This window comes from Leptodactylus fuscus, chromosome 6 (assembly GCF_031893055.1).
Source record: "Leptodactylus fuscus isolate aLepFus1 chromosome 6, aLepFus1.hap2, whole genome shotgun sequence".
Classification (NCBI taxonomy): domain Eukaryota; kingdom Metazoa; phylum Chordata; class Amphibia; order Anura; family Leptodactylidae; genus Leptodactylus; species Leptodactylus fuscus.
In genome coordinates this window covers 9,036,320-9,062,301 of record NC_134270.1, presented here as the reverse complement: position 1 = coordinate 9,062,301, position 25,982 = coordinate 9,036,320, and the positions used below count along the sequence as shown (strand labels likewise).

The 25,982-nt window shown below is 46.5% G+C and overlaps 1 protein-coding gene across 11 annotated transcripts in view; it reads right to left on the bottom strand.

The window, feature by feature from the left end:
* BAIAP2 (BAR/IMD domain containing adaptor protein 2) overlaps positions 1 to 25,982 on the bottom strand; it is a 107,140-nt gene that overhangs the window by 1,855 nt on the left and 79,303 nt on the right. Inside the window, exons 7-15 of one of the 11 annotated variants that reach the window (XR_012716982.1) lie at positions 19,685 to 19,837; positions 17,067 to 17,306; positions 16,789 to 16,987; positions 16,200 to 16,401; positions 15,546 to 15,614; positions 14,183 to 14,345; positions 13,605 to 13,686; positions 12,089 to 12,126; positions 2,324 to 2,367 (exon numbers count right to left, since the gene is read on the bottom strand). Coding sequence is in view for 10 of the 11 variants with exons in the window: in XM_075279302.1 (XP_075135403.1) it covers positions 10,359 to 10,389; positions 12,089 to 12,126; positions 13,588 to 13,686; positions 14,183 to 14,345; positions 15,546 to 15,614; positions 16,200 to 16,401; positions 16,789 to 16,987; positions 17,067 to 17,306; positions 19,685 to 19,837 (1,194 nt within the window). In the remaining variant the exon portion in view is untranslated. Of the gene's footprint in view, positions 1 to 2,323; positions 2,368 to 5,150; positions 5,722 to 9,934; positions 10,390 to 12,084; positions 12,127 to 13,587; positions 13,687 to 14,182; positions 14,346 to 15,545; positions 15,615 to 16,199; positions 16,402 to 16,788; positions 16,988 to 17,066; positions 17,307 to 19,684; positions 19,838 to 25,982 lie in introns of those variants that run through there. The other 10 variants (XM_075279303.1, XM_075279302.1, XM_075279307.1 and 7 more) reach the window with 10 other exon arrangements.

Here is a 25,982-nt window from a genome sequence, read left to right as displayed (position 1 = left end):
ACATTAGAGGTGGAGACACCACAGATATTACACACCATGTATGGTTACATAGACACTGAGGTAGAAACGTGAGTAAAGTACTGTAGACCACCAGTATAGTATCGTATACCACCAGTATAATATCGTAGACCACCAGTATAGTATCGTAGACCACCAGTATAGTATCGTAGACCACCAGTATAATATCGTATGTCCACAACCAACACCACACAAGGAATCTTCCTTTCATATCAAAGTATTGTGCATGACTTCAAAAACATGGCTGCCTTCTTCTCAGAAGTGACATGGCTGTTGGTCACATGGCTATACTGCAGCTCAGTCCCATCTATCCTTTTAATGGGATGGAGATGTGGCATTGCCACGTGATCAACGGGCATGATGCCACTTTCTGATAAGAAGGCAGCCATGTTTTTCAAGTCCTGACCAACCCTTTAAGCAGAAGCAAACGATCATCTATAAACAGATGTTTTGATACCACCGAAACCCGAATGTTCCATCAACCATCTATCGTTTTTTTAGGCCTGGACGTTTCTGACCAATTCTTGTTTCTGGCTAAGTAAGTGGTAACTGATAAATTGAGAAGCAGAAGACAATGGGTGGCTACCAAATATGAACGTTGAATGGGACATCTTGTCCACTAACCCCCCAGACACGGGTATAACGGTTATGGATTGTTGGTAGACCTTTCCCAAGCTTGGAGCACGCTCAACCTAATGCGAGAGTTTTTATTGGCTTTCCTCCAAAAACCACCACCACAAAATCCATGAGTTGACTTCTTGGGACCAGTAACACCGTAGGATGACCACGATGGAAACCTCTACAGCCCCAACACCAACCAATTATTTGGCGTTCCTCACACAAAGATGGGGTTTCCTTCAATGTAGACTTTTCATCCAAACTCAAGGACTTGGAACAAACCCGTAAGGAGTAGTTATTCTAGCCATTGACTAGGGGTCTTGGGACGTAAGGCAAGCTAGAGGGTCGGACATTGACATCTAGGGTAGCTTTCCAATTAGTGGTCTTCACAAGGAGATCTCCAGACACTACTAGCGGAGCAGGTTAGTACCACACGGGATGAGGTTCTCAAAAAACACACAACACAGAGGTCTAGATACAAGGATGAACATTTAGTGGTCAAGGAGATACAGAAAACGAGGACACAGATAGGCCAATGGTCACCAGAGACAAAGAAATCATAGAAAAACAGGCCGCCCCCTTGTGGAGAGTATACAGTGAAGATCCTACACCCTGAGTGACCACCACAAGGACCTCTAGCAACCAGGAAACCGGTGACCTGGAGAATGACAGGTAGGATAGTGATACCCAGAAAGCCCCATGTCAAGATGGGTAACCGAGAGAAGGTGATGGTCGGGTGGAAGAGGAAGAGCTCTGCTGTGACTGCTGGGAACAACCCACATTAAAAATAAAAACCCAAAGTTTTTACAACTTCCTTCCCCCTTCCGGGCACACAAGGTGGAAGAGACTCAGATCTCAGCCCCATACCATGGATATAAGATGGTGCACCCAACTTTAACCAGATATAGGGGGAAGACTTGGGCACCTCCGATGGTCGCCAGTCCTGGCAACGTCGTTGGGTTTTCCATGTTTTTCTAATCCTGGACAACCCCTTTAAAATTTTTGATCAAGTGGGAGGATAAGCCATCAGTTGACGATTGGTGCGGGTCCGACGCCCCGGATGGCGGCTGTTCGAGTGACTGCTGCAGCCTCTAAAGCACAGCGCCATATATTGTACAGTGGCTGTGCTTGGTATCGCAGCTCAGCCCCCATTCACGTGAAAGGTGAGCGGCAAACGGGCCATGTGATCGATGAACGTGACGTCACATTGGTTGCGAAGTGTAAGCACCACTCCTGCTCAACTGTGGTCCCGGGCGTCAGATGCCTAACAACGTTAATCCTCCTAAGGATAGGTCATCCATTGATCAGGCCTGGAAAACCCCTTTAAGGAGGATTCAGAATTCAAAAAACAAACAAAAAAAGCTCACTTCCAGAAACAGCGCCACACCTATCTATAGGCCACGTCCAGTATTGCAGCTCCACTCAAAGAAGTGAATATAATCGAGCTGCAATACCAGACGTGACCTTAGGAAAGGGGCGGCGCTGTTTCTGGAAAAAAGTGGACGTTTTTGGAAGTTTCCAGCCTCCTTATAGAGGACGTCTATGACCAGATATGGGTCAGGTGTAAGATATTTGGAGATGCCCCTGTAATGAGCCATCGGGGGTGGATTTGACGTATCCCAGCGGTCAGAGTAGAGCTTGGAAACCAAGTGCGGGGTGACGGGGGGTAAATACAAAATGAACTTACTAATGGCAGAGACCTCTCAAAACCGCGCAACTTCTGCTTCCAAGCTGCAACACAAACAGAAATGTGGTTTGTCAGCGGAGAAGGCGGCCGCTGGTGCGAGGGCGGCGGGGACAGGTCTCCCCATAGGGCACTATCTGCTGGATGTGAGAGCCCATTGTTCTCTGCACCAGGCACTGTGTATTGTTTGGGGGGGGGGGGGGGGGATGAATAAGCCCTGGGCAGGAACACAATGTACATAGGTGCGGAGAGACAGGCTCTGTTTATAGAAGAGACGCAGCGCCTCGTCATTGTTGTCACTGACATTTCGCTTCAATGTACCAGGCGTATTCATTACAGGACTGGAGCTCGGGGAGTTAACCGTTACGAGTCTTCTGGAAGGTTCTACGTTCAGTCCGTTAATATCTATTATATAGAAAGTATAGGGATCATATAGGATTAAAGGGATTGTCCTATACTGAGCAACTTCCTAAACAGCGCTGTGCATTGCATAGTGGCTGCGTCTGGTATTGCAGCTCACCCCTATTTATTTAAAGGGAATGAAAGACCTACTTTTTTTTAAATTTTTTTTATTATTATATTTTTAAAGAATTTTTGGTGATATTCTCCATATTTAAAAAAAATAAATAAAATTCTGTAGTTACGACTCTGTCCACTAAGCCAAATAATATGCTGAGATTTCCCATTTTCTATAGAACATCTTTGCAGCAGTCTCCACTTACAGCACTCTCGATGATCACAGCAATCATGTCTATGTAAATAAGACACAATGGGGGATAGCACATCTGATCTACTCCCCTCTCTCCTATACAGTCTATGGGGTCTGCCCCAGACCTTTTTGTCTATGGATCATGGTCTATTTCCAGGAGACAGTTAGTCACAAACTATTTTAGGCTTAGTGGTAAGAGTTCAAATTGCAAAATTTTTAAAAATCAATAATTACATTGAAAAAAAAAATCACTAAAAATCACACAATGTAAATATGTCATTTCTTGGCAATACTTTCCCTTTAAGTCTATTTTTCCAATTAACAGCGCCACACCATTCCTTGAGGTGGTGTCTGGTATTGCAGCTTATCCCAAGTGAAGTGAATGGAGCCAATAGAGCAAGATAGAGACAAAAGTCTCTTTAATAATTCTGTGCGGCCCTTGGACAAAGCCTAAATTTTTGTGGCGATTTGCAAATTTATAATGGTCACGCTCGGTTTTACTAATATAATACTCCAGATCCGCTGCATAGACAAGAGATAATATTCTGCTTGCTGCCACCACTAGAGGGAGTTTAGTGTGTACAGTTTTATTATGGATAACAATGGATAAACCGCATGCAGTTAGCTCCCTCTAGTGGTGACCAGAAAAATTCTGAAAAATTGCATTAGTCTATTAGTCACCTGGACTATTCATTTATGAAGAGTTGTATAGTTGGAGTCTCACTTTAATTCATTACATTTAGCTCCCTGCTGCCACCACTAGGAGGAGTTTACTGTATAGAACTCAATGTATATATTATATGCAGCAAGCGCCCCCTAGTGCTCACTAAATGAAACAATAATCCCCGGGCATTTTTCCTTTAAAAAAATAAATTGGGTGATTACTCTGTTACTCCTCCTGGAAATACGAATAAACAACTGAGAATTACATTCCTCTTATCTAAGGAGTGATTGGACGATGTAAGACTATAGGGACACATCATGGTAACGCCCAGTTGTCAACACAGTCATACATTACCAGGAGGAGTAACAGAGAAACATCACAATACAGAAATTTACAGAAAGGTGCCACAGAATTTTGCCGTTTCTTCAAGCAGAGTATATGGATTTGCCAATTACGACTGCATGGCAATAAATAGACGTCTATACATTGGATATATGCGGTGCCAACGTTGGCCGGAGTATATAGGATTATATATATCTCAGCATATATCAATGTGAAGCACGTGGAGGGTGAAGGATTATGGCCAGCGGACTTTAGGAGTCTATCCATTCACATTGGACATGTGGTCCAGGAGGAGGAGCTGAGCGGATGGTATATAGCTTTCTGGGATTAGGAGTCCAGGGGGCGGTCCTAATCTGATTGACAGCTGTGTATACACTCCTCACACAGAGAATAACAGATTTGATAAATTTTGGAGCACAAAAATAGGGAGCTCCAGGTTTACTGCAAAAATTTTCAGACTACAACTTCTTTATCCCCCATTTTTTGTGAGGTGGACACACTACGTGCCCGTCATGTCCAATTTTGTGATGCAACCGGCTCGTAAAGTGTCCATGTCATGCAGAATCTGACCAGAACCCAGTGGATGCAGAAATCTAATCCGCTGGGTATGCCCAGCGGATTATAATCCCAGGCCGGGCCGATGTCGTCCCGGCCTAGAATTGGGAGGCCAGTCAACTGGCTTCCCAATTAAAGGCTGGGCCGGGCCGCCCACTGGGCTCCCCATCCCAGGCCGGGCCGCCCACTGGGCTCCCAATCATAGGCCGGGCCGCCCACTGGGCTCCCCATCCCAGGCCGGGCCGCCCACTGGGCTCCCCATCCCAGGCCGGGCCGCCCACTGGGCTCCCCATCCCAGGCCGGACCGCCCACTGGGCTCCCAATCATAGGCCGGGCCGCCCACTGGGCTCCCCATCCCAGGCCGGGCTGCCCACTGGGCTCCCAATCATAGGCTGGGCCGCCCACTGGGCTCCCAATCCCAGGCCGGGCCGCCCACTGGGCTCCCCATCCCAGGCCGGGCCGCCCACTGGCCCACAACCTTGAAGGGCTGGGCTTGTGACCACCTGACACTCCTCTTTATATACACAATACTAGACCAGGAATAAAGCAGGACACGAGTCTGAACATGACCATGGATGAGGAATGATTCATCGTTTATTAATATGCAAATGGGGTTAATTGATGGAACGATGAGCAAAAAAAAAAAAAAAAAAAGCAGCGACTGGTTGTACAAAAATTTTATTTTAGCCTGAAGTTATAATACAGCTGCTCAATGGTCAATATCACAGTTAGCGTCTGTCGGCAAGACACCCCCATCGAAAAAAAAATATATAGAAATCTATACAGAGAGAGACAGCAAGCAAGCCTCGAAATAAGAAAATAAAAGGGGTCCCCCGAAATGCAATAAATAAAACTTTATTCGTACAATAACATGATTACAGAGCACAATGTTCTGTGCGCGGATCATTGTACATTCTTTATACATTCTGAAGGCTCACAAGAGACAGAAAGAGAGGCCCTTAATTAGCATAACTGACCGCTGCAAAGGTGGATGCTTTATGGCACTGGCGAAAAGATGACAGAAGCCAAGAAGGGAAGTGAAGGCCCCTTTAAATTCCCACCAGCCCATGATATCAGTGCGCCAGGAAGCAATACAGGTAGCCATTAACGCCAATCTTATCTAGTTTGTGTCTAAAGATGGAGAGAAAATTTGGGGAAGAACGGGAAAAACAAAAAGGAAAAGAAAAGACAGGACAATTTAAAAAAAATAAAATAAAAAATCAAAATAGAACAAAAATATAAAAAACCTACTATAAAAATATCACACGGTAATTGAATATTATATGCGATTGTCAGGAAATTATTGGGTTAATCCTAATTGGATTCTATGGGAAAAACAATTTTTTGGATTTTTTTTTTTTTGGCAGACTGATCCCTACATCTCTTCTATATCCAATACATTCTGAATTTGAAACAAAAAAACCCCAAACCCCTTCCAATGTGTACACTGGTACAGTCACAGATCAACAAGGCCCCGACTACAGAGCAACCCAATTTATTTCCCCCCTGAATTGACAAAGCTAAAAAATGGCCGCCTGAAGAAGAGGAAGATTTCCGTTTAAAAGGGATCTTATCAATAAAACTCATTAAAAAAAAATTCTGCCTACCATGTAGGAATAGCCTTAAGAAAGGCTATTCATCTCCTACCTTTAGATGTCTTCTCCTCGCCGCCGTTCGGTATATAATCCAGATTTTGTCGGTATACAAATGACTCTCCAGCGCCGCCTCCATATTCTTTAGGAACGGGTCATCTTCAAACTTCTAGGCCTCGGGCCTAGGGCAAAGCCGACTGTGCATGCCCGCCAAACACAAGAAAATGGCCGCTTACACAGTATCATAAGCGGCCATTTTCTTGTGGCCGGCAGGCATGCGCGAGGCCTAGAAGTTTGAAGCCACCATCGGAAGAAGACCCGTTCCTAAAGAAGATGGAGGCGGTGCTGGAGAGTTCTCTCGCAGCATTGGGGACACCCTCTGTGCTGTTTGAGCACTGGGGACCGCCCCCAGTGCTGTGAGAGAACTCATTTGCATACCGCCGAAAACCGGACTATATACCGAACAGCAGTGCGGAGAAGACATCTAAAGGTAGGAGAAGAATAGCCTTTCTTAAGGCTATTCCTATGTGGTAGGCAGAAAAAAAAATTGAGTTTTAATGATAGGATTCCTTTAAGGCCAATTCATCCATCATATGACAGACGGACCCCAATAATGATAAGAGGGTCCATTGGGTCTTGGTCTTCTGCACTGTGGCAGCCCTAACCTCGCTCATATAGCAAAGGCAGAGAATTTTTGGGCTGGACAAACATGGTGGCTTCACACATTACACGGATTTCAAAGGGATGTCTAAAATTACAAAAATATGGCTGCTTTCTTCCCCAAAAAATGTACCAGATTCCTCAGCGATGTAGTCAAGAACGTTGAATGGGAGTCACTTTTGTAGCCCGGTGTCACCAGCCATGGGCTGAAGACCTAGATAACCTGAAATGGACAGATTGCTAGGGACACACTGCATAGCACCCATTAAATCCTACTGACTGTGGAACTGGATAGGCATGGTTATCCAAACCGAAGGGGCGATGGGGCATGGTACCCGTTCAGCCATGCCATTCATACCGCAGGTGATAGAGAGGAGAAACTGTATGGTGGAGAACCCCTTTAACCGATGTCCATCCTATAGATCCCAATGTATATATATCCTCTGACACGGCCATATCTATTAAAGGGATTGGCCCACTAAAAAAATAAACAAAAACACTTACTACCTATCCACAGGATAAGTGATCCATGGATGATCACTGGAGGTCCAGCGGATGGGACCTCCGACAATCACGACTATGGGGATCGGTCGCTCCTCTTTGGTGCTGTAACCCATACGTGTGACCACTGCTCGATCAATTGCTACGAGACTGATGGAGACAGCCCATTAAAAAATATTGTATTGGGCCATCTTGGACCACCACTGATGGTTATTTTGAGAGCCCCAAAACCTCATTGAGATTCTTTGGAGTTGAAGTTTCTATGAAAACCACCACTGGTTTCATTGGCCATTGGAGGAAATCTCTACAGACTGATGGGTTTTGGATGCATCCTGTAGGTCCAAATACAGGGACGCCTTCCAAGGTTGTCTTCTGACATTAACAGAGGCGTCAGATGACCACTTTTTGGTTTTGTGTCCCCCTTTCGAAATCCACCATTGGTGGAAATCTCAAGGCAACGCTAGTGGGTGTTGGATGAACCCTATACATCTCATGGACTCCTCCAATGCGGTCTTCCTTTTCGAAGAGGTGTTAGATCAAATATGGGTTTTTAGTCCGTTCCCCCCCCTTAAAAACCCACCGATACCAGGACAGAGGAGGCCAAAAGTCTCCTTCAAGATGTGGTTCTTGGAGTTTCTGGTCTTCAAGCTTCCCCTATGACAATTGCCTAATGTCTAGACCCAACCAAAATTCACATGATACCATGACCAGGGGTCCACTAATGGGGATGTTGGGTGGACTCCTCCCCGTTGACCATTTGTAAGGTATTTATAAAACGTTCCCGAAAAATGGACAAGTCTCACCAACGTTCCACTTTTTGTAGACTATGGCTTTTGAGTTCCAAATCCTTGGTCTATTGAATTTATCATACAAAATATTTGTATACAATCCTAATCTGTAAGTTTTTGAGAAGTTTTCCATCGCTTCAGTTATGGAGTGAAGGTCAGGAGAGATCTCCAACAGCCCCTAGCCGTGAATATAAAATAGGCCCAAACACCATGACCTGCCCTGGATCCATGATCAGACCCAAAAAAACTCCGGCACAAAGTTTAGAGATCGGAAAACATTAATCGATTGCAAAAGCATGACCACCTCCGTCTAAAAACAGCGCCACCTCAGTCCACAGGTCATGTGCGGTATTACACCTCAGCCCCATTTATTTCAATTTAGCTGCGATATCAGATGCAATCCATGGACAGGCGTGGCGCGGTTTTTGGTAGAGCTTGGACAACTTCTTTAAGGCGGGGCGGAGTGATTACTAAGCATAGTTTACAAGTTGTTGATACAGAGCTCCACTTTAGGTTATATACACATGTATATATAGGTTATATACAGTATTCGAGCCACCCGATTATATACCACCATGTAGATATACTGTATAACGGCATACGTACCCACACAAAATTGTACCGCATAGGTATACGCTTTTTGTGGTGGCCTCTGTATACATATTGGGTAAAGGTGGTGACCCCTACTGGCCAAAGGCGAGCAAAAGATTTTTTTTTTTTACATTTTGTGAAATTCCGTCAATACATTTAACACATATATATGCCGGCAGCGATTTTTGGCGTATAGGTTATGTATAATGTGCACAGGGTCTAACTTACTTATCTTATACTTTTCTTGGGCCAGGTCTTCTTCTCCAGTCACACTCAAAGTTACATTCAAGATCCTTTTTTATTCTATTTTCTGTATATGATTGGAGACGGCCATCTTGCCTGACGTTTCTTCTCTGTTAACAGCATTTAGTGATATGCTTTACAGCAATAGTCTGGGGCCGACAGAATTTTGTGGGCATGCTCCGTGCAGGGAGGGGGAGGAGATAAGTTGTGACATCATCTACGATCACTAGTGATGTAATGAACGGCCAGTGGCGTTCTCTTCTATTATTCTTCAGAATTAGCGAGTGTGTGTAATAGGCTTAGTGGCCAGAGTGAAAATTGCATGATTTAGTACTTTTAGTAAAAATAATAATTTGTATATTAAATTATGTGGAAAATATAAATATAAGATCATAAATTGCCATTAAACATAAAAAATTGGTTAAAAATTTGCGGTTTAAAGAGTCCCACAAGGTAACAATCACAGCTCAGTGGCAATGGGTGTGTTTATTAATGCTCAGTTGGAGACAGTAGAATTTTAAATGCAGCTTTGGCTGTGACTGGAGTAGAAGACGTCAAATAGTTATCCAGGGTTGGAAAACATGGCCGCTTTCTTTCACTTCCTCTTCCCAGGAAGTGACATCACGTCCACCGGTCACAAGGTCATGCTGCGGCTCAGCCCCATTCGTTTGCATGACATTGAACGGTCATGTGACCAAGGAACATTATGTCACCACCCAGGAAGAGGAAGTGAAAAAACGGCCATGTTTCCTAATCCTGGATAACCCCTTTGCGTGTAAACTTATTGAGAGTAGACGGGGCAAGAAATAACCGAAAATATAACATAACAAATCTATTAACAGTCCCATGCATACAAACCAGTCTCTAGCAGAGGGGCAGAGGAAGAGAAGAGACAGCCCATCCCCCTCCCCAACCCCGCCATGCAGGTAAGACCTTGTGCCAAGGCCAAAAAAAAAAAAAAATTACCCATACACCCCATAAAAACCGGTATAAAACTCCTACACTGGTATAGAACTTCTCTATGTTCAGTAATTACAGATACACTTTGGCAAATTTCTGCTCTGAAAAACCCTCCGGAAAGAGACAAAAAGTTGAGCGAGGAAAAAACAAACAAAAAAAAAAAACATCAATGAGTCACACCAGGGCACCCCAAGTGCTGGCATGACCTCCAGTCCCTGCTTTACATGACAGCATAGATCCCTCCAGCAACTGAATGGACTGGCAGACCTAAAAAATCAATTCCAGAGAGTACAAAAGTAACCAAAGAAGATTTCCAGGGGAAAAAAAAAAAAATAAAGGATCGGTGAAGAAGGTGAAAATAAAAATCGTAAAGCGGAAAGAAAGGACGAAAGTTCTTCAAAGCAGCGGATGCCATGTCTGTGTAAGCCTCGCCTCACACAGTGGAGATCATTGTCCCATTGCCGCTGTGAAACAAAAAGAGCAAAGAGGACACTGCCGAGATGTACAAGGTAATAGAGAGCGACCGCACAACAGCACCACACGCATGGACCAACACCAGCTGCAGTATCTCTTATTTGTGTAGATGGACACCTGGACCAGGGCTCCAGCCCCGAAGGATGCTGCACCCAAAATATAGGGGAGGGGAAAAAATCTATACAAAAAGTTCTCCCACCTGTTGTAGGCCCCTAGTCACTAATAATCTATTCCTAATCACTAAAATGAAACTGGTTTTTGGGGGCGATCTGGTCGAGCCGCCATTAAGAGAATCAGTCTGAAGAGTACAACAAACAGCACCTCATATCTCAGCTTCCTGGACTGATAGAACTGGAAGCTCTTCGATCCTAATACAAAATATGAAACGGGGGGCCCAAGCAATGTGGCAGAAAACACAGGGTTAATCTACTGCTGGTGGCAAATTAGAGAGGGTGGGGCTTTTGTCCTGTTGAGAAAAAGGGAGGAGGCTCCTGCTGCAGAAAGGGGTGGGGGAGGCTCCTGCTGCAGAAAGGGGTGGGGGGAGGCGCCTGCTGCAGAAAGGGGTGGGGGGAGGCGCCTGCTGCAGAAAGGGGTGGGGGGAGGCGCCTGCTGCAGAAAGGGGTGGGGGGAGGCGCCTGCTGCAGAAAAGGGGTGGGGGGAGGATCCTGCTGCAGCCAGTTTTCTTACAGGCAGCCCTGCTTCATTGCTCCCTGGAAACCTATAATCAGTCACATGGGCTTTATGCCTGAACCGCCAGCGAAATTAGCACGAAAAGAAAATTTTTGGACTATCTCTTGGACGGCTCATTTGTATTCCGGAAAGAAGCCGCAGCCCTGACGACAATCACAGAGTAGCTAGGACTTTAATTTGCATTGGCATGGACTCGCAGTCAACAGAAGACCAGAGGAATATGCTGGTATTCTATTTAAAGGGGAAGTGTCCCCGGGATAGGGACTGGGCTAATGGGCATCTATTACATGGCCTTGGTTCAAGTGTCTAAAGGGGAAAAAAATTTCGATTAAAAAAGAAAAAACCCACTTCCATCAGTGAGATCATGACATTTCCAGGAAGTTTGCTGGGTCCCCACCGTTTTCTACTTCCTGTTCCTGTCTCAACAGGAAATGCCATCTCAGCCAATCACTGATTGAGGTCGGTCACCACTGTGGACCAGGCAGTAGACGTGAGTGCGCTCCAGAGAAAAGGCGAGACGAAAATCTCCTCTTATTTTGTTTTAACCTGCTCCAAGTCAAAAAAATTTCTTGACGGAGAGCCCCTTGTGAAATGTAAAACCTGCCATCATCTTCATTCAAAAGTTTTTTTAAGAAATTTTTAATTTTTAATAATGGAAATCATCAACAAGGAGGCTAGCCATTGCTGATGGAACTTTCTATTCCGACAAAGCTTGGCCTGCATGCTGATGGTTTCCATACTGATATTTTTGAGACCCTGCACAATCGATTTGCAATGAACTGGTTCAGCCCAAAAAAAATTCTGCTTGTGTTGTAAAGCTGAGGCCGACTTCGATCCTTTTTACAATTATTAAACCCCCCCGCCCCTTCCAGGGCAATAAGGGATACTGCAGGTGACGCACAGACACTGTAATATAAAACACTTACCATCAAAATATAAGACATGCAGCACTATATGAATGGAGCACAAACATCACTACAAAGAGGAGGACGCCATTACCTGTTTGTGGAACGCGCTGCCCCGTAGTCATCTAAACCCTGCGATACCAAAAAAATGCAATAAAAATAGTTAACGACAAGTTCCAGCTGCTTTAACGAGCTCTCTAATTAGGCAGGAGGCGGGGTTAGTTATGTTAATTAGCATTCTAGCAGCGAGGGGTTGGGTAGCTGTGGTATACGTTATAGTAGTAATGGTGGGTGGGATGTAATGGGAGGCTGTAGTCTGTAGTCAGCGGGGGAAGGGCAGGAGCTGAGCTGCATATGAGGGAGGGGGCGATGACAATGACCGTTCTACTATTGTCATTGAAATAAGCAGCAGGGACATTCCTGAGGCAAAATGGCTGAGAGTGAAAACTTCCACCAGAAATCGTACCGGGCGACACCAGCAAAGCCGCTTTAAGACAGGCTTAGTACAGCAAGCCTATTACAGTCAGATTTAAAGGGGTTAAACCTGGGGTAGGTAATGAGCTGTTCCCCACACACTCTTATTGAGCCCTGGAGGGGTCACGGAAAGGGGGATGGAGTCCTGTCCCAGGATGCCACACTTCTATGGGGCTGATCAGTCATGAAGGCCTTCATCAGGCCCAAGACCTACAGGAAGAGGAAGTTACCCGAGTGGCTGCTCACATTAAACTTCCTGTTGTGGGTGCAGGACAGTATCCTACTGAAGTAAGGTCATCTGTAATGTGAATTGGGCTAGCACGCCTTCACTATCCTCAATTGGGTGCCCATAATGGTGGGTCCTACACCCAAGGATTCCTCTTCCAATTACCAAGGACATGTGTTTTGGTGGACCAACCTTTCCCTCTCGATGTCTGCTGGGTAGATTTTTTGTTTCCAGGTATGAGCAAATCAGATATTCCCCTTGTGCGCCCTCTCCGCAAAATTGAGTAAGATCCTGCAGCTGCAACTCCCTCCTCTCCCCCACCTTGTCAAATTGCTGGATTAGTCCACAACCGGGCATATGTAATGCATTCACATTTTAGCGCCCAGGTTTACAGCCACAAACCTGAGGAGATGACTACAAAAGGATTGTTCTGTCTCCTACACTTTATCAAATTTTTAGGTGATGTTTTTGAGGATTATACCAATACGGCTGGAGAAGGGTAGATGGTACATCCAACCAGGATCGACTACCACGAACATCCTCCAATGGGATGCTGCATGATGGGACTAGTTCAGCTCATAGACCCAAGTCAGGGCAGGAATATTTGGAAGGCATGAACCTATAACTCATTCCCTGCACAAGAACGAGGGGCACATTAGGAAGATTTCTGGTGGAAGTGACGGTGAAGCGCCTTCCATTGCAGCAAAACCCACCGTTTGAGTTTCCTTTGCATCCGGACTGCATGGTGCATGGTTTTATCAGCATCTCAAGTTTGGGGGGGTGAACAAAGGGTTAACAGACCAACGTCGGCAGTCAGGGTACAAAGTAGTCGCGGCATCAAACGGTGGACGTGGCCAGCTGCAATGGAAGAGCTTCACGGGTGACCAACTTACGGGTGAAGACCTCTTACAAGGTTTGTACAGTCCCGATGACTGTGGGTACAGAAAGCTGGCGCTCTTGTTTATTGTGTACCCGTAGGGCACAGAGTAGGCCTATAAATAAGGAACACACATCGCTATGGAGAACGGCCGTGTAAGGATCAACAATGTTCATGTCTATCACACTAACCAGTCACGAGAGACGGACGTCAGCTCTAACATATTTGGAGCTCTGTATCAGAATTAAATGAGAAATTCTATTTGCTTGGAGTCACCACTAGGGGGAGCTCCTGCACATATGTCCACTGAACTCGTAACAGTCTGCAGGAAAGTCAGGAGCTCCCTCTACTGGTGACTGCGAGAAGTTTATCCTATATCTGCATACCTCAAAAAGGTTGTACAAATCAATTGACATGACAGCGTCTAGAGGGTGCTATTGAACTTAATGAAAGCCCCCTACCACCACCACCACCTTTCAATTCCTGATTGTGATAGCGCCCCCTGCTTTTCATAGGAATCTATGTGGCATCGAGCGCCACCAAGTCTATAGTTTTATCCTCTCTTGGTGGAAAAGTCAATGGTACAAAGTCGCCGGTTATGGTCATCCCACCTGTGAAAAGACTGGTGCAGCCACGCTGTATGGCCGGGGTTTGAAGGAGCTCACGGCCTGCGGAGGGAAGCCGCGGGAGGCCATGTTGTAGTCCGGCGGAGGTATGGAAAGGTCGTCTTTGTCCAGCAAGTTCCCGGTGCTGCTGCTCTTCCCAGTCTGTAAACTGCGGAAACAGAAAAAGGTCTCGTATACGAGAAATCCTTAACATGAAGTCCTCCCCATCCCCAGGTGGGCAGGTAGATCATGCAGCTGCTATGTGGCCCTTAGAGAGGAGGCCCCAGTCCAAGTAGACCCCACCAGTTTTGTCATTCCTAAGTGAAGTGGGCCAGGAGGGCATGGGGGCCAGGAGACTGGAAACATATCACAGATGGTAAAACCCAACACCATATTGGGGGGAATCCAGATCACATTTGTTTTCCATATATGCTAATAGTCAGTCATGTGTTTGGTTTGGATAGCTCCGCTTTACCTTGGCCCTGGCTGGATGGGGCGTCAGTTTTCAATACCCCCTTCTAAGCTCAAGATACCCAAAGGGCATAGAACAGGACACATACGCCTAGTATGGGACACGTCTTAAAGGCTCCAGTGCAGGTGGCCAATAACCACGGGATCAAAGCCATGGGCCAAACATTTCGAAAACCCGGGGTGCGGAAAAGCCCTCCCACTGAGGTGACGGCCCTTTAGCACACACTTGTTTCATTCTATCCAGTGTATATTCTATGAAGGATGCCCTTTTAGGACTTTGTTGAGGTCTATGGGGTGGGGTTGTGTGGCTGTAGACGTTCCCCTCTCCCTAGACCTTCTCTTCTGCGCACAAGGGTGCAACTAAACCGGCAGCTCCATGGCAGATACAAGGACAAGATATACCCTGACCCTTTATGGCCTTCTGACTTGAAGGGACTGTTTTCATTTGGGCGAGCACCTCTCTTTTAGAAGTGGGTCTGCCCTGGACCGCATCCTTGTGCCTTTTTAGGTCTGACACCCCCACACTTGGCTGTAGAGCTCTTGGACTGCCCTCAAAACAGCCACAAAAAAATTCACTTTGGGTTACATTTGCATAACTCCCGCCCCCTTCCCGGACTGTGCCACCCACCTTGAGGTCATCTCCCAGGATGGCTAGCAGCTATATACACAGGCTTTGTATCTTGCCTACAGGGGGCAGTATGGTTTTCTAACATTACACTAATCCATAAGACAGTTGCATGTTAGTGTCAGCCTTAAGACCCCGACCACTTCCACCTGGATCACCGTGGATGACGTGGACTACTGTAGTGACACTACCCGACCAGTCCCTATCACCAGTATCAGGCGAGTATTGTACATGTACTGGTTCCAGTATACCCAGCCAGGCCTCGTTACTTACTTCTGTGAACGATCTCCTGTGTCCCCGCGGTCTAACACCCTTGTGTAGGAGAAGGGGAACCATCCTCGCCTGAAAATCAGAAGAGCAGAGATGTAACGACAGGAACATTACACAAACCCAAAAGGTTTGGTGGGATAATGCATTTCCACTAGGTGGCGCTACACCATAAAAAAGAGATTAGGAGGTTCTAACTCCCGGAAACAGGGGAGGAATTTCCCTTTAAGACTGGAGGATGTAAATATGTCCCAGATGGAGTGGATCAGGTTGACGTCTCGACAGCTTTACCTTGCCACCCACATAGATAAAATGCAAGGTTCCGGATTGTACTCCAGGTGGGGGGAGGTTCCCTCCAGTCAACTACAGATCTGCACAACCTACATGCTGTCAAAGTCGGAGGAGGGCGGATCTGCCGGGAACTTTGCCAGAAACTGGAGAATTCCCTCTTCTTCCGAGTATCGGTTTATGCCAGTACAGGTGCCCATCTTGGGACACCAGTGACCTTGACCCTACTCTGGTTCCCATTTACCATGGGTGACCCATACTACACCGCCCATCAGTCCTTCACAGGTAGCGGGTCGGGCCATGCTAGGAGTTATATCCTGGCAACAGTTTCTCCACCCAGACCCAACCAGTCCGCCATGTCCTGTTGCTTACAATTTCGTCTTCTCGCTCTCCCCGTAGTGCCAGCCGTCTCTCGCTTCGGGCACCAGTAGGGTGATGTAGTCGCCGTTGCTGAAGCTCAGTAAAGTGCTGTTGTCTCCGGCGGCGTGTGAGAAGATGGCCTGCACCCGTGTCCTACCGTTCCTTTCTAAGCCGGCTGCCATGGAGCTGGAACGGGGCAGAGTCTTGTTCTCGGCTGCTCGAAAGAACAAAAAGTTTTTGTGATTGGACAACTTTTTAAAAAAATTAGCTCCTTCATGAACCCGGTAGCAAACGTCCCCCGCTGTATAGGAGATGTGTATACAGCAAAGTATATGAGGTGGCTGCACCTTAGTGACTGGTTTGTTAAAGTGGCAACACAATCTGTACCCACTAAGTCACATGGGGCAGGGGGAGGAGCCATCTACCGATCCGCAAATTATAGATCAGTGATCAATGCGGAAAAGAGAAGGGATGGCATCCATAGGGTCATGGGATAGCCTGGGAGAGATGGATGAGGTCTACACATTACATGACCAGTAGAATGAAGGTTACCCCAAACAGGGATCACCTATTAACCCTTTAAAACCACATGGCTGCTTACCCACGGTGTAGCTGTTTTTGGGCGGGACGCTCTTGCGGGCTGGGAGGGTGTTGGAGTAGGAGTCGCTGATCTGCTTGTGTGGCTGAGATGGTGAAATTTTAGACTGGATTGCTTTCATGTCTCCCCAATGGTCATAACTGCTGGGGGGTGGTCCGGAGACCCCATTCATAATCGGTGTGCCCTCCTGAGCTGACATTCTCTGTAACAAAGAACCCATATATAATACTGCATACCAATGCCAACAAGTCACGGATGGGACCTTAAAAACACCAACTTACCCCTACAAAAGGGGCGAGCTCCGGGGGCACCGGCAGTGGTTTGGCACCAGGGATTGGGTCCGATATGGAAAGGCTGGATTTTGAGTTGGTCATAGGTCCGGAGAGAGGTCCTGATAGAATTGTACCATTGGGGCCAGTGGCCATTTGCTGCATGATCTGTAGGGCTCGGTCTGGGATCTTGTTGGGATCTGCACTGGATTGTTGCCAGGAGGGAACCTTCTGGGTCAGCAGATCCTTACCCTGAGGAGAAGACAATACAGAGAAACAACAATAAATGACGCCCTATATGGTGTATTTTCTGGCAGCCATATTAGCACTCACAGGGTGGATTTCACAGTCACCTGGTCACCCAGGTAGTACAATGAGGGAGAGGGTCGCCGACACTAAATCCAGAACCATAGAAAGTAACACAGAGTTTGGTATCTGCAGCCAAATGTCCCTCAAGGATATAGGAACATATCTAACCCCATACCGCCCATCTATCCTAGATTCAGCAGAACAGTCCTGGATTCCTGGTGCTGTCCCACTGTCCTAGACGGATCTCCGGGCCTCACCTCCTCTGCATTCTCTTCCTGCTTCACTACTTTGCTCCAGACTCTACCCCTAGGAAACAAGCCGGGGGTAATACAGAAAAGTAACTGCGCCAACCGAGGCCCCAGAGATACAGGAGGTGCTCGGTGGGGAACCAGGAAGGAGAACATCAAGTTACTTTTCTTATTTGGGAATTTTTCTGCATGGACACCAGAGTGGATAGATACACACACACATATATACAGTAGGGGGGCGCATTAGGGAGAGCATTATACCGTAGTGGGACATATTAGGTGGGAAATATACCATGGGGGTATATTAGAGGGGCATTATACTGTAGGGGACATATTAGGGGGAGCATTCTACCATAGTGTGACATATTAGGGGGTCATTATACTGTAGTGGAACATATTGGGGGGGGGGGAATCTACCATGGGTGCATAATAGAGGGGCATTATACTGTAGGGGAAATATTAGAAGGAGCATTCTACTGTAGTGGGACATATTGTATTAAGGGGCCATTATACTGTAGGGGGACATATTGGGGGGAATGATATCATAGGGGGCATATTAGAGGGACATTATACTGTAGGGGACATATTAAGGGGCCATTATACTGTAGGGGACATATTAAGGGGGACATCATACAGTGAAGGCACCATTATAGGGGGACATTATACAGTGGGGGGTCATGCTAAGGGACACAGATTATGGGCCAAAAGGAGACATAATGGGTGGGGACTACAAGGCGGCATGACACTGTCTGGGCCATTAAAGGCATTGTACTGTGTGTGGGGATAAAAAGGGACACAGATTGGAATGGTTGGAGCCAAAGTGGGCAGGACTGGAGGCGGAGCTTAAAATACCTAAATTTGCCGCACATTTTGTCCCTCTTTAACCTTTGAAAGTTGTCAGGTATAAATTAGGGAGACGAGACCTAGCCTAACCTCTCAGTGGTGTAATTATAAGGGGTGCAGCAGTCGCCCCCTATAGGTAGTGACCAATATTATCCCATGTATATACTTTGTTATTATGGGGAGCATCAGGTAGGACTTGCCATCCATCACGGACAGCCAACACTATAGGCCTCGCTCGTCCACCACCGATTTAGATACGCACCATCAGCAAAGATGCGGTAAGAAAGGCGATGAGCGAATCCCCCACTAGATGGCAGTGGCGATCTGTACGCGTGTCACCCTCCGCTGGCAGCAATGAGGGGCTTTTCTCTTCCCCTCCCTCTTTGCAGCCAAGTGGCACCGCATCTCGCTGAGTAAGAAGCATGTGGGCAGCACAAAATGTGTGTGTGGGAGTTGGGAACAAGGCTTTCATTTTCAATTGCTCTCATTCCCCCTCCTCCTCTTTTTCTGAGGAATAGGTGGGCTGCGAACGCTGCAAGTCACTCGCGCAGCTCTGAATGAGCCAAGCGAGCAGGCCAAGAGCGACGCGCAGGCAACGGCAGCGTACACAATCAGGCAGACTGCTATCGCCATTCACAGCCGTGCCCGTCCATCAGACTGTAGTGGTGGCCGCGGGCACAGAAGAAGATAATAGTCCGGAATCCACCAATACCGCCATTTATAACCTAAGCCCACCCACCCTATATACGCGGCACTACCTGTGTATGAACTGGACTGGGAAGCGAAAGGAGAAATTAAAAAAGGGGTAAATGCCCCCTACCTGGGACTAGAGGGCTAACCTGGGGGGGGGGTACATATTATACTCAATATTCATTGTCCTAGGGGGCAGTATTGGTATCCCTGGGATCCATATTATCATCCCCAGGACATACCGATTCATGGATCTAGGGGGCAGTACTGGTATCCCCAGGACCCACTAGTATCTCTGGAATCTAAGGGACCCGTATAATCCTCCTTAGGACATGGGGATTAGGTAAAAAAAACATGGATACTTTTTTCTCTAAAAACAGCGCCACACTTGTCCACAGGTTGTTTCGGGTATTACAGCTTTTAGGTGAAAAGGGCTGAACTGCAATCTGTAGACTGGTGTGCGCACGTGCTATTTTTGGATGTACGCCGCCATGTGTTTAAATCCCTTTAAGCCTTAAAGGAATTGTCCTGTGCCCTCACCTTGCCGTGATACACGATGGAGTTTTTGGCTACGGCGCACTGTTTCTCCACCAGGAAGCAGTACCTCCTCCGCTCTTCCGTCAGGGCTGTCTTATACCCGTCCGATATGAAGTTCTCCAGCTCGCTCTGCTTGTTGCTGATCGCTTCTATATACTGTAGACAAGGGGACAGAACATACATGATGTTACCATGACGTTACCTTAAGGATACCCCTAAAAATGTTGAAAAACCTTTAAAAATGGGTTGCTTTTTGTCATCTCCAATACTTATGAGTTGGCCAGAATCGTCAAACAGTGCCCCACCTTTCCTCAGGTTGTGTGTGGTATTGCAGCTCAGCTCCATTAAAGTAAACAGAGATGAGTTGCAATAACAGCCAGGTGTGACGCTGTTTTTTTTTTTTTTGGAAGATGGCGGCCATAGCGTTGCGATCCTGCATCTTTATCTGCAGGTTCTGGAGCTCGGATAATACGTCTTCATTAGTCTGAAGGAAACGAGCGCAATGATTTTCCCTCAGTCTTCTCTTGGGAGCGGAAGGAACACAAAAATCATTGTGAACAGGAGCTTATTAGAAAACTCAGCATCTTCATCACGTTCTTGGAGAAATCTCAGGTGGAAGGCGTCTGGAAAATGTATGAAGTCCCATAACATCGACCCCCAGAGGCCCCCGGTTATAGGAAAACTGAAGGGATGCCAAATCTAAAAGCTCTGCTAGTCAAATTTGTAAATCTATTGTTCTCTGTTATCAGTCACATCATAATCTGGAATGATAACAGCAGCTGATTCAGACATACTGCATATGTCAATAGTCTGGACATGTGTATACTAGAATATGACCACATGATCCTCTTAAAAAGACCCCCCCAACAAATTTCATTGTATCCCCTAATAGGCGACACTCCACAGATTCTGACGCAGTTGGAATTTTTTCTCTAGCCCCCACCGTTCCTGAGCTATCACCGTTTCAGAACCCAGTGTGCTAAATCTGATCCCTACTGCCTAGTGGGTGGTCCTGCGTTGGAGGTGAGAGATTAGGACCGCCCCCTGACAGTAGGGAGCCAGAATAACAAATTGAAGTGCTGAAGCAAGCAACAACGATTACTCAGGAACGGTGGGGGCTAGAGAAAAAATTCCAACTGCGCCAGAATCAGTGCATCGGGGCCTATTGAAGGAGGTAAAATGTTGGAGTTGGTAGAGTTGGGGAAAGGGCCCCTTTAAAGAGAGTTAAACTACTCCACAGCCTTCCTAAACACTGAGCCTGCTAGGTTTTAACTACTGATGACCAATTTTTGCTCTTTTCATCAAAATATAGATGAAAGCCGTGTGCAGACTCTTGGGCAATAGAGGCAATGGGGTTTCTTCCTTCCTTTTGAGTTGCCCAGTGGTTCTGTCCAGTCCTCGTTCATCAGTAGGCCTCAAAATTTAGTACCAATAGCTAGAGATAGTTCTGCATAGAAGCTCAATACCCAGATTCTGATCATGCATTAATGATAAACAAGTATCGTGTGAGTGTTCTGGAGCCTGAAACACGCTATAGCAACAGTAACAAGAAAAAAATAACAGGAAACTGTCAGCAGCAACTGTCCTACTTGTTGATGGTTTCCCTTGCTTTTTTTTTTTTTTTTTTTTTTAACTTTCAAGTCATACTGCTTTGTTACAGGGAAATCTATCTAATGAAGGAGTAGTTTAATGAACCGACCCTATCCCTATGTCCCATCTTTTCCTTGGAAAGCTGGGTGAGAATTCAGAGTCCAAGTTACTGAACGCTCTGGTAGATTTTTAGAGATTTTTTTTCTTCCAGCAAGTAAGAGAAGGATGTCGAGGGAATTCCTATTCTCTCACAGAATACTTCTCAGATGAAGGAGGCTTTTGATGGTGGCACCTGCTGCGCGCTGCATTATCTGGGCGTATTGTGCGGCACAGCACAGAGGATAGAGACAGGAGAAGCTGAATGGATGCCCCGCCGTCAGGCACGCTACAATGTCTTTCTCCGCACATTGCGAGACACGGTGTAAAAAAAAAAAAAAAGGGTCACGTCGAGGAACACAGGTCTCAGTTAACCCCGTCTTATTACTGAACTTCCCCCGCGGACACAGAGAATATAGGCCTCCGATTAGGAACGCTACCATTAAAGAACACCCTGCTGCTGGCCGACACGACAGAGAGCGAGCAAAAACTTCCAGGAAAGTCTGCAGTCGGTCGGCGTGGAACGCAAAGCGCGTTGGAGAATGGTACGGGTCAGGTCAAACATACAGACAATGAAGGTAAACTAATCCACCATACTAAATCTGCAGGACTTGCAAAGTGAACAAGGTCTAACCCACATGTTGTGGAAGAAATCAACAGGATAGATCAGTAATAAAGTGGGAGTCCGACAGCGGCCACTTCACTACTTGTCAAGCACAGCGCCACACATTGTATAGTGACCGTGCTTGGTATTGCAGCTCAGACAGGTTCATTTGAATGGGACGGCCATGTGATGTCCATGTGCCCCATTGGGGATGTCATTAAGGGGGTCCTCCACTCAGGACCTAGTTTATGAACCATTACTTGTGAGAGACTACAGCGCCCCCTAGGATACCAGGGACCTTAATGCAGACTATAGTGCCTCCATGCCATGCTGTACAGGCTCAGTCCTTCTTCCTTCTAAGCTGCAGGCACGGGTTCTGGCAGGCGACCATTCCCACGACATGAAAAAGTTGCAGTTGCATGGACCCACCACTAGCTGGAGACAAAGAGCAAGATTTCTGACAGCACCAGATGGCCGCGTTCTCACCGTGATCCAATGACCCCGACTCCACTACCCTATATCCCACAATTGTCAACTCAAAATCCCCAAAAATTTGCTAATAGGAGACGTGGATGAAAAAAAAAATACATATCAGATGGACATTTGTTTGCCGACCCCTTAAAGGTAAACTCTGTAGATGGATATAAACCCCTTTAAGACTTAAAGAACCCTTCGACTAATCTGCCGTTCTACATGACGGCACTTCAGGTCATTGTATAACTTCTCGAAAAGTTTCCGCACCGCAGTCCCTTGTCGATCTCATGACGCTCGGTATATTGCAAGGAGTTAAACCCAAGTGCGGTGTGTACTGACACTGTTGACATAATAATAAGGGCCATACGTGGAGCCGCTGCTTGCTGTCAATACTGGACTTCATTAGCTTCTCCAGTGAGAGGATTATGTGATCTGGCTAAAGAGATTACGTGAGCGCAGCCGCTCTACAAACCGCACCCGGCCACAAACACATCCAAGTCACAACGGCTGCTCTTGTTTACATCACATCAAGGCCGGGGCGTCCGATGAGAAAATGATGGTATGTTACCAGGGCTGGGTATAGTCACATCGGACAGGAGGCCCCCTATGGTATGAGATGATCACTCCATCATTTTAATGGGCGTGGTGTAATACCCCAAGTCACCTGTAGGGGGACTAGTGAACACACAACACTAACCCCTGTTTTAGCAGATGATTGGTTATTAAAGACAGAGCTATGGGCCAATCCCTTTAATATCAGTCATTCTATAGTCGACATGCCGCTTTCCACAGACCCCGAACGGCATTTAAAGGGGAAATCCAGGACACTTCATCTTCTCAGGAAGTGACATCACACCCGCTGGGTATACAGTCATGCTACAGCTCAGCCCCATTCATACATATATGGTCAACTTACATGATGTCACTTCCTGAGAAGAGAGAACGGAGCTCAGTATTATAGTCCTGGATGACCCCTTTAAGGATCCGTAGGAAATGCCGTGAGTTATCACATGCCCCCCCCCCCCCCCCATAATGGCAGCCATTAGTAGCCATTCCTACTCCGTGCGTATTGTTACTCATTGAGGAGACCACAAGTATTACAGGTGAACCAATGCCCCCTGGGAAAAAAGTATGCAAATGAGCTCTCCTAGGAAGGAAACTCTTCTCTAGCGCCCCCTACTGGAGTCAGAAACCCCCAATAGGTGCCATTTTACAGTGTTCCTTCCCCAGACGGTACATTTTATAGATGCTCAATTCCGAAGCTTTCTATGAGTCCCCCTGGATTCTATTTGCGCCCCCTGGTGGTGACATTTTATTGAAAACTGCCAGTCAATTCCAAAAACACAAATACATGCCCAAGTTTGGACCCCATAGAGATGCTGGGACGGCTCCGGGAATGGACAGTCCACCAATATGTATATTAGGCTAGGGCTACAGGGCCAATTTGGCCTCCACTCCCATTGTGTGACCAAAAAAAAATATAAGGGGTGTGAATACTTTTGCAATGCCATTCTAGACCGTTTTGGCACGTTTCGCTATGCCTCTGTGGCTATAGCGCTCGCTAGTAGCTCACCGTCTCGCAACTGAGGCAGAATCGCTTTACATCAACCTAAATGGAAAGTTCTGGATAACTGGATCTCATTAATTCTTCGCTCTTTATAACTTATTTTTAGAATAATGAACTTCTTAATTGAATGCTGCAAAAGGTTGTCGGAGTCATTTCATGGCGGATAATTACTCGTGAGATGTGGGGTGAGGTATTCCTAGTTACGGCTTAAATCAGAGCACCTCTCCCCCCCCGCCTCTAGACTCATTAATAGCTCCAAAACTTTAAAGAGGCCACAAGAACTGGGGCGAGGAGACCTTCAGAACTTTCCACGGGTCTGCGGACCTCCGAATACTTACATCGATATACACATCATCAGTGGGGGTCTGTAAGTGGAGACCCCTTCCACTCATGGCTACACAAGGGTTTCCTGCTCATGACCTAGTCAACGGAGCTCCTATTTGGGATCTTTGATGGTCAGCTATGTGGGAATTGGCCATATGCTATTCATGGAAACTCACTGCGGTCAATGGAGTATCCAACTCTGCAGTGCTTCATTGTTCTGGATAACAAAAGCTAAGCCAAGAAATGGACCTTCTGCCAAAGCAAGGCCAGGAGATTGACCTTCTGCAAAAACTAAGCTAGGAGATGGACCTTGTGCAAAGGCAAAGGCAGGAGATGGACCTTCTGCTAAAGCAAAACCAGGAGATGGACTTTTTGCTAAAGCTAAGCCAGGAGATGGACCTTCTGCTAAAGCAAGACCAGGAGATGGACTTTCTGCCAAAGCTAAGCCAGAGAATTGACCTTCTGTTAAAGCTAAGCCAGGAAGCGGACCTTCTGCCAATGCAAAGCCAGGAGATGGACCTTCTGCCAAAGCAAAGCCAGGAGATGGACCTTGTGCAAAAACTAAGTTAGGAGATGGTCCTTGTGCAAAGGCAAAGCCAGGAGATGGACCTATTGCTAAAGCTAAGCCAGGGGATGGACCTTCTGCAAAGGCAAAGCCAGGAGATGGACCTTCTGCTAAAGCAAAACCTGGAGATGGACCTTGTGTAAAGGCAAAGCCAGGAGATGGACCTTTTGCTAAAGCTAAGCCAGGAGATGGACATTCTGCCAAAGCAAAGCCAGAGAATGGACCTTCTGTTAAAGCAAAGCCAGGAAATGGACCTTCTGCCAAAGCAAAGCCAGAGAATGGACCTTCTGCATTTGGATCTTCCGTACAAACAATGCCAGAAGCTGATGAGTCTTAAAACACACCCGAATGTGAACCTTCTTAGAAAACACAAGCAGAAGATGGACCTTAAGCATCCCCAGAAGGTGGAACTTCTTAGAAACACACCAAAAGGAGACCTCCTTAAAAACACACCAGACTTAAGTCTTGCCCAGACATCCATGAAGACTTCAAGAGGTTCACCTGGTTTTGCAGTATTTTATCCTAAACACAATAGTATAGAAAAAGTCAAAAACAACAACAAAAAACCCACAAAACCCACAACCAAAGATCCACATGAATCGATGAGAAAGAAAACCGATCTGACACACAGAGGCCTAAACTAATATTCAGCAGGGGCCGGGACCACAGAGACAATTCCCACCTGGTTCTTGGGATGAAGCACCAGAATTACCCGCAGAGCTAAGAATCTTAAAACAAAGCCAAGACTAAACCCTGAAATCAATTCATTCTCAAAGAATCTGCCAGACAGATCAAGAGCGCCGGGAATTACTGTATTTAAGCAATAATGAGGCTGCAAAGTGATGTCCTAATAGGCTGTCTGCTCGCTCCACCTGCCACCATGAGGAGAAGAGCGAAACGGGTGGAATTTAAAAAATGTGGAGGGGGGGGGTATGGTAATATACAAAAATAGGGAGAGGTGAGCAAGGAGGCAATTCAAGAATTCTACAACATGGTAGTAGATCTCAACAGCCTAATATCACAGTTATCCCATCCGTCCCGGTTTCAGCAGGACAATCCTAGATTTTGGATACTGTCCCGG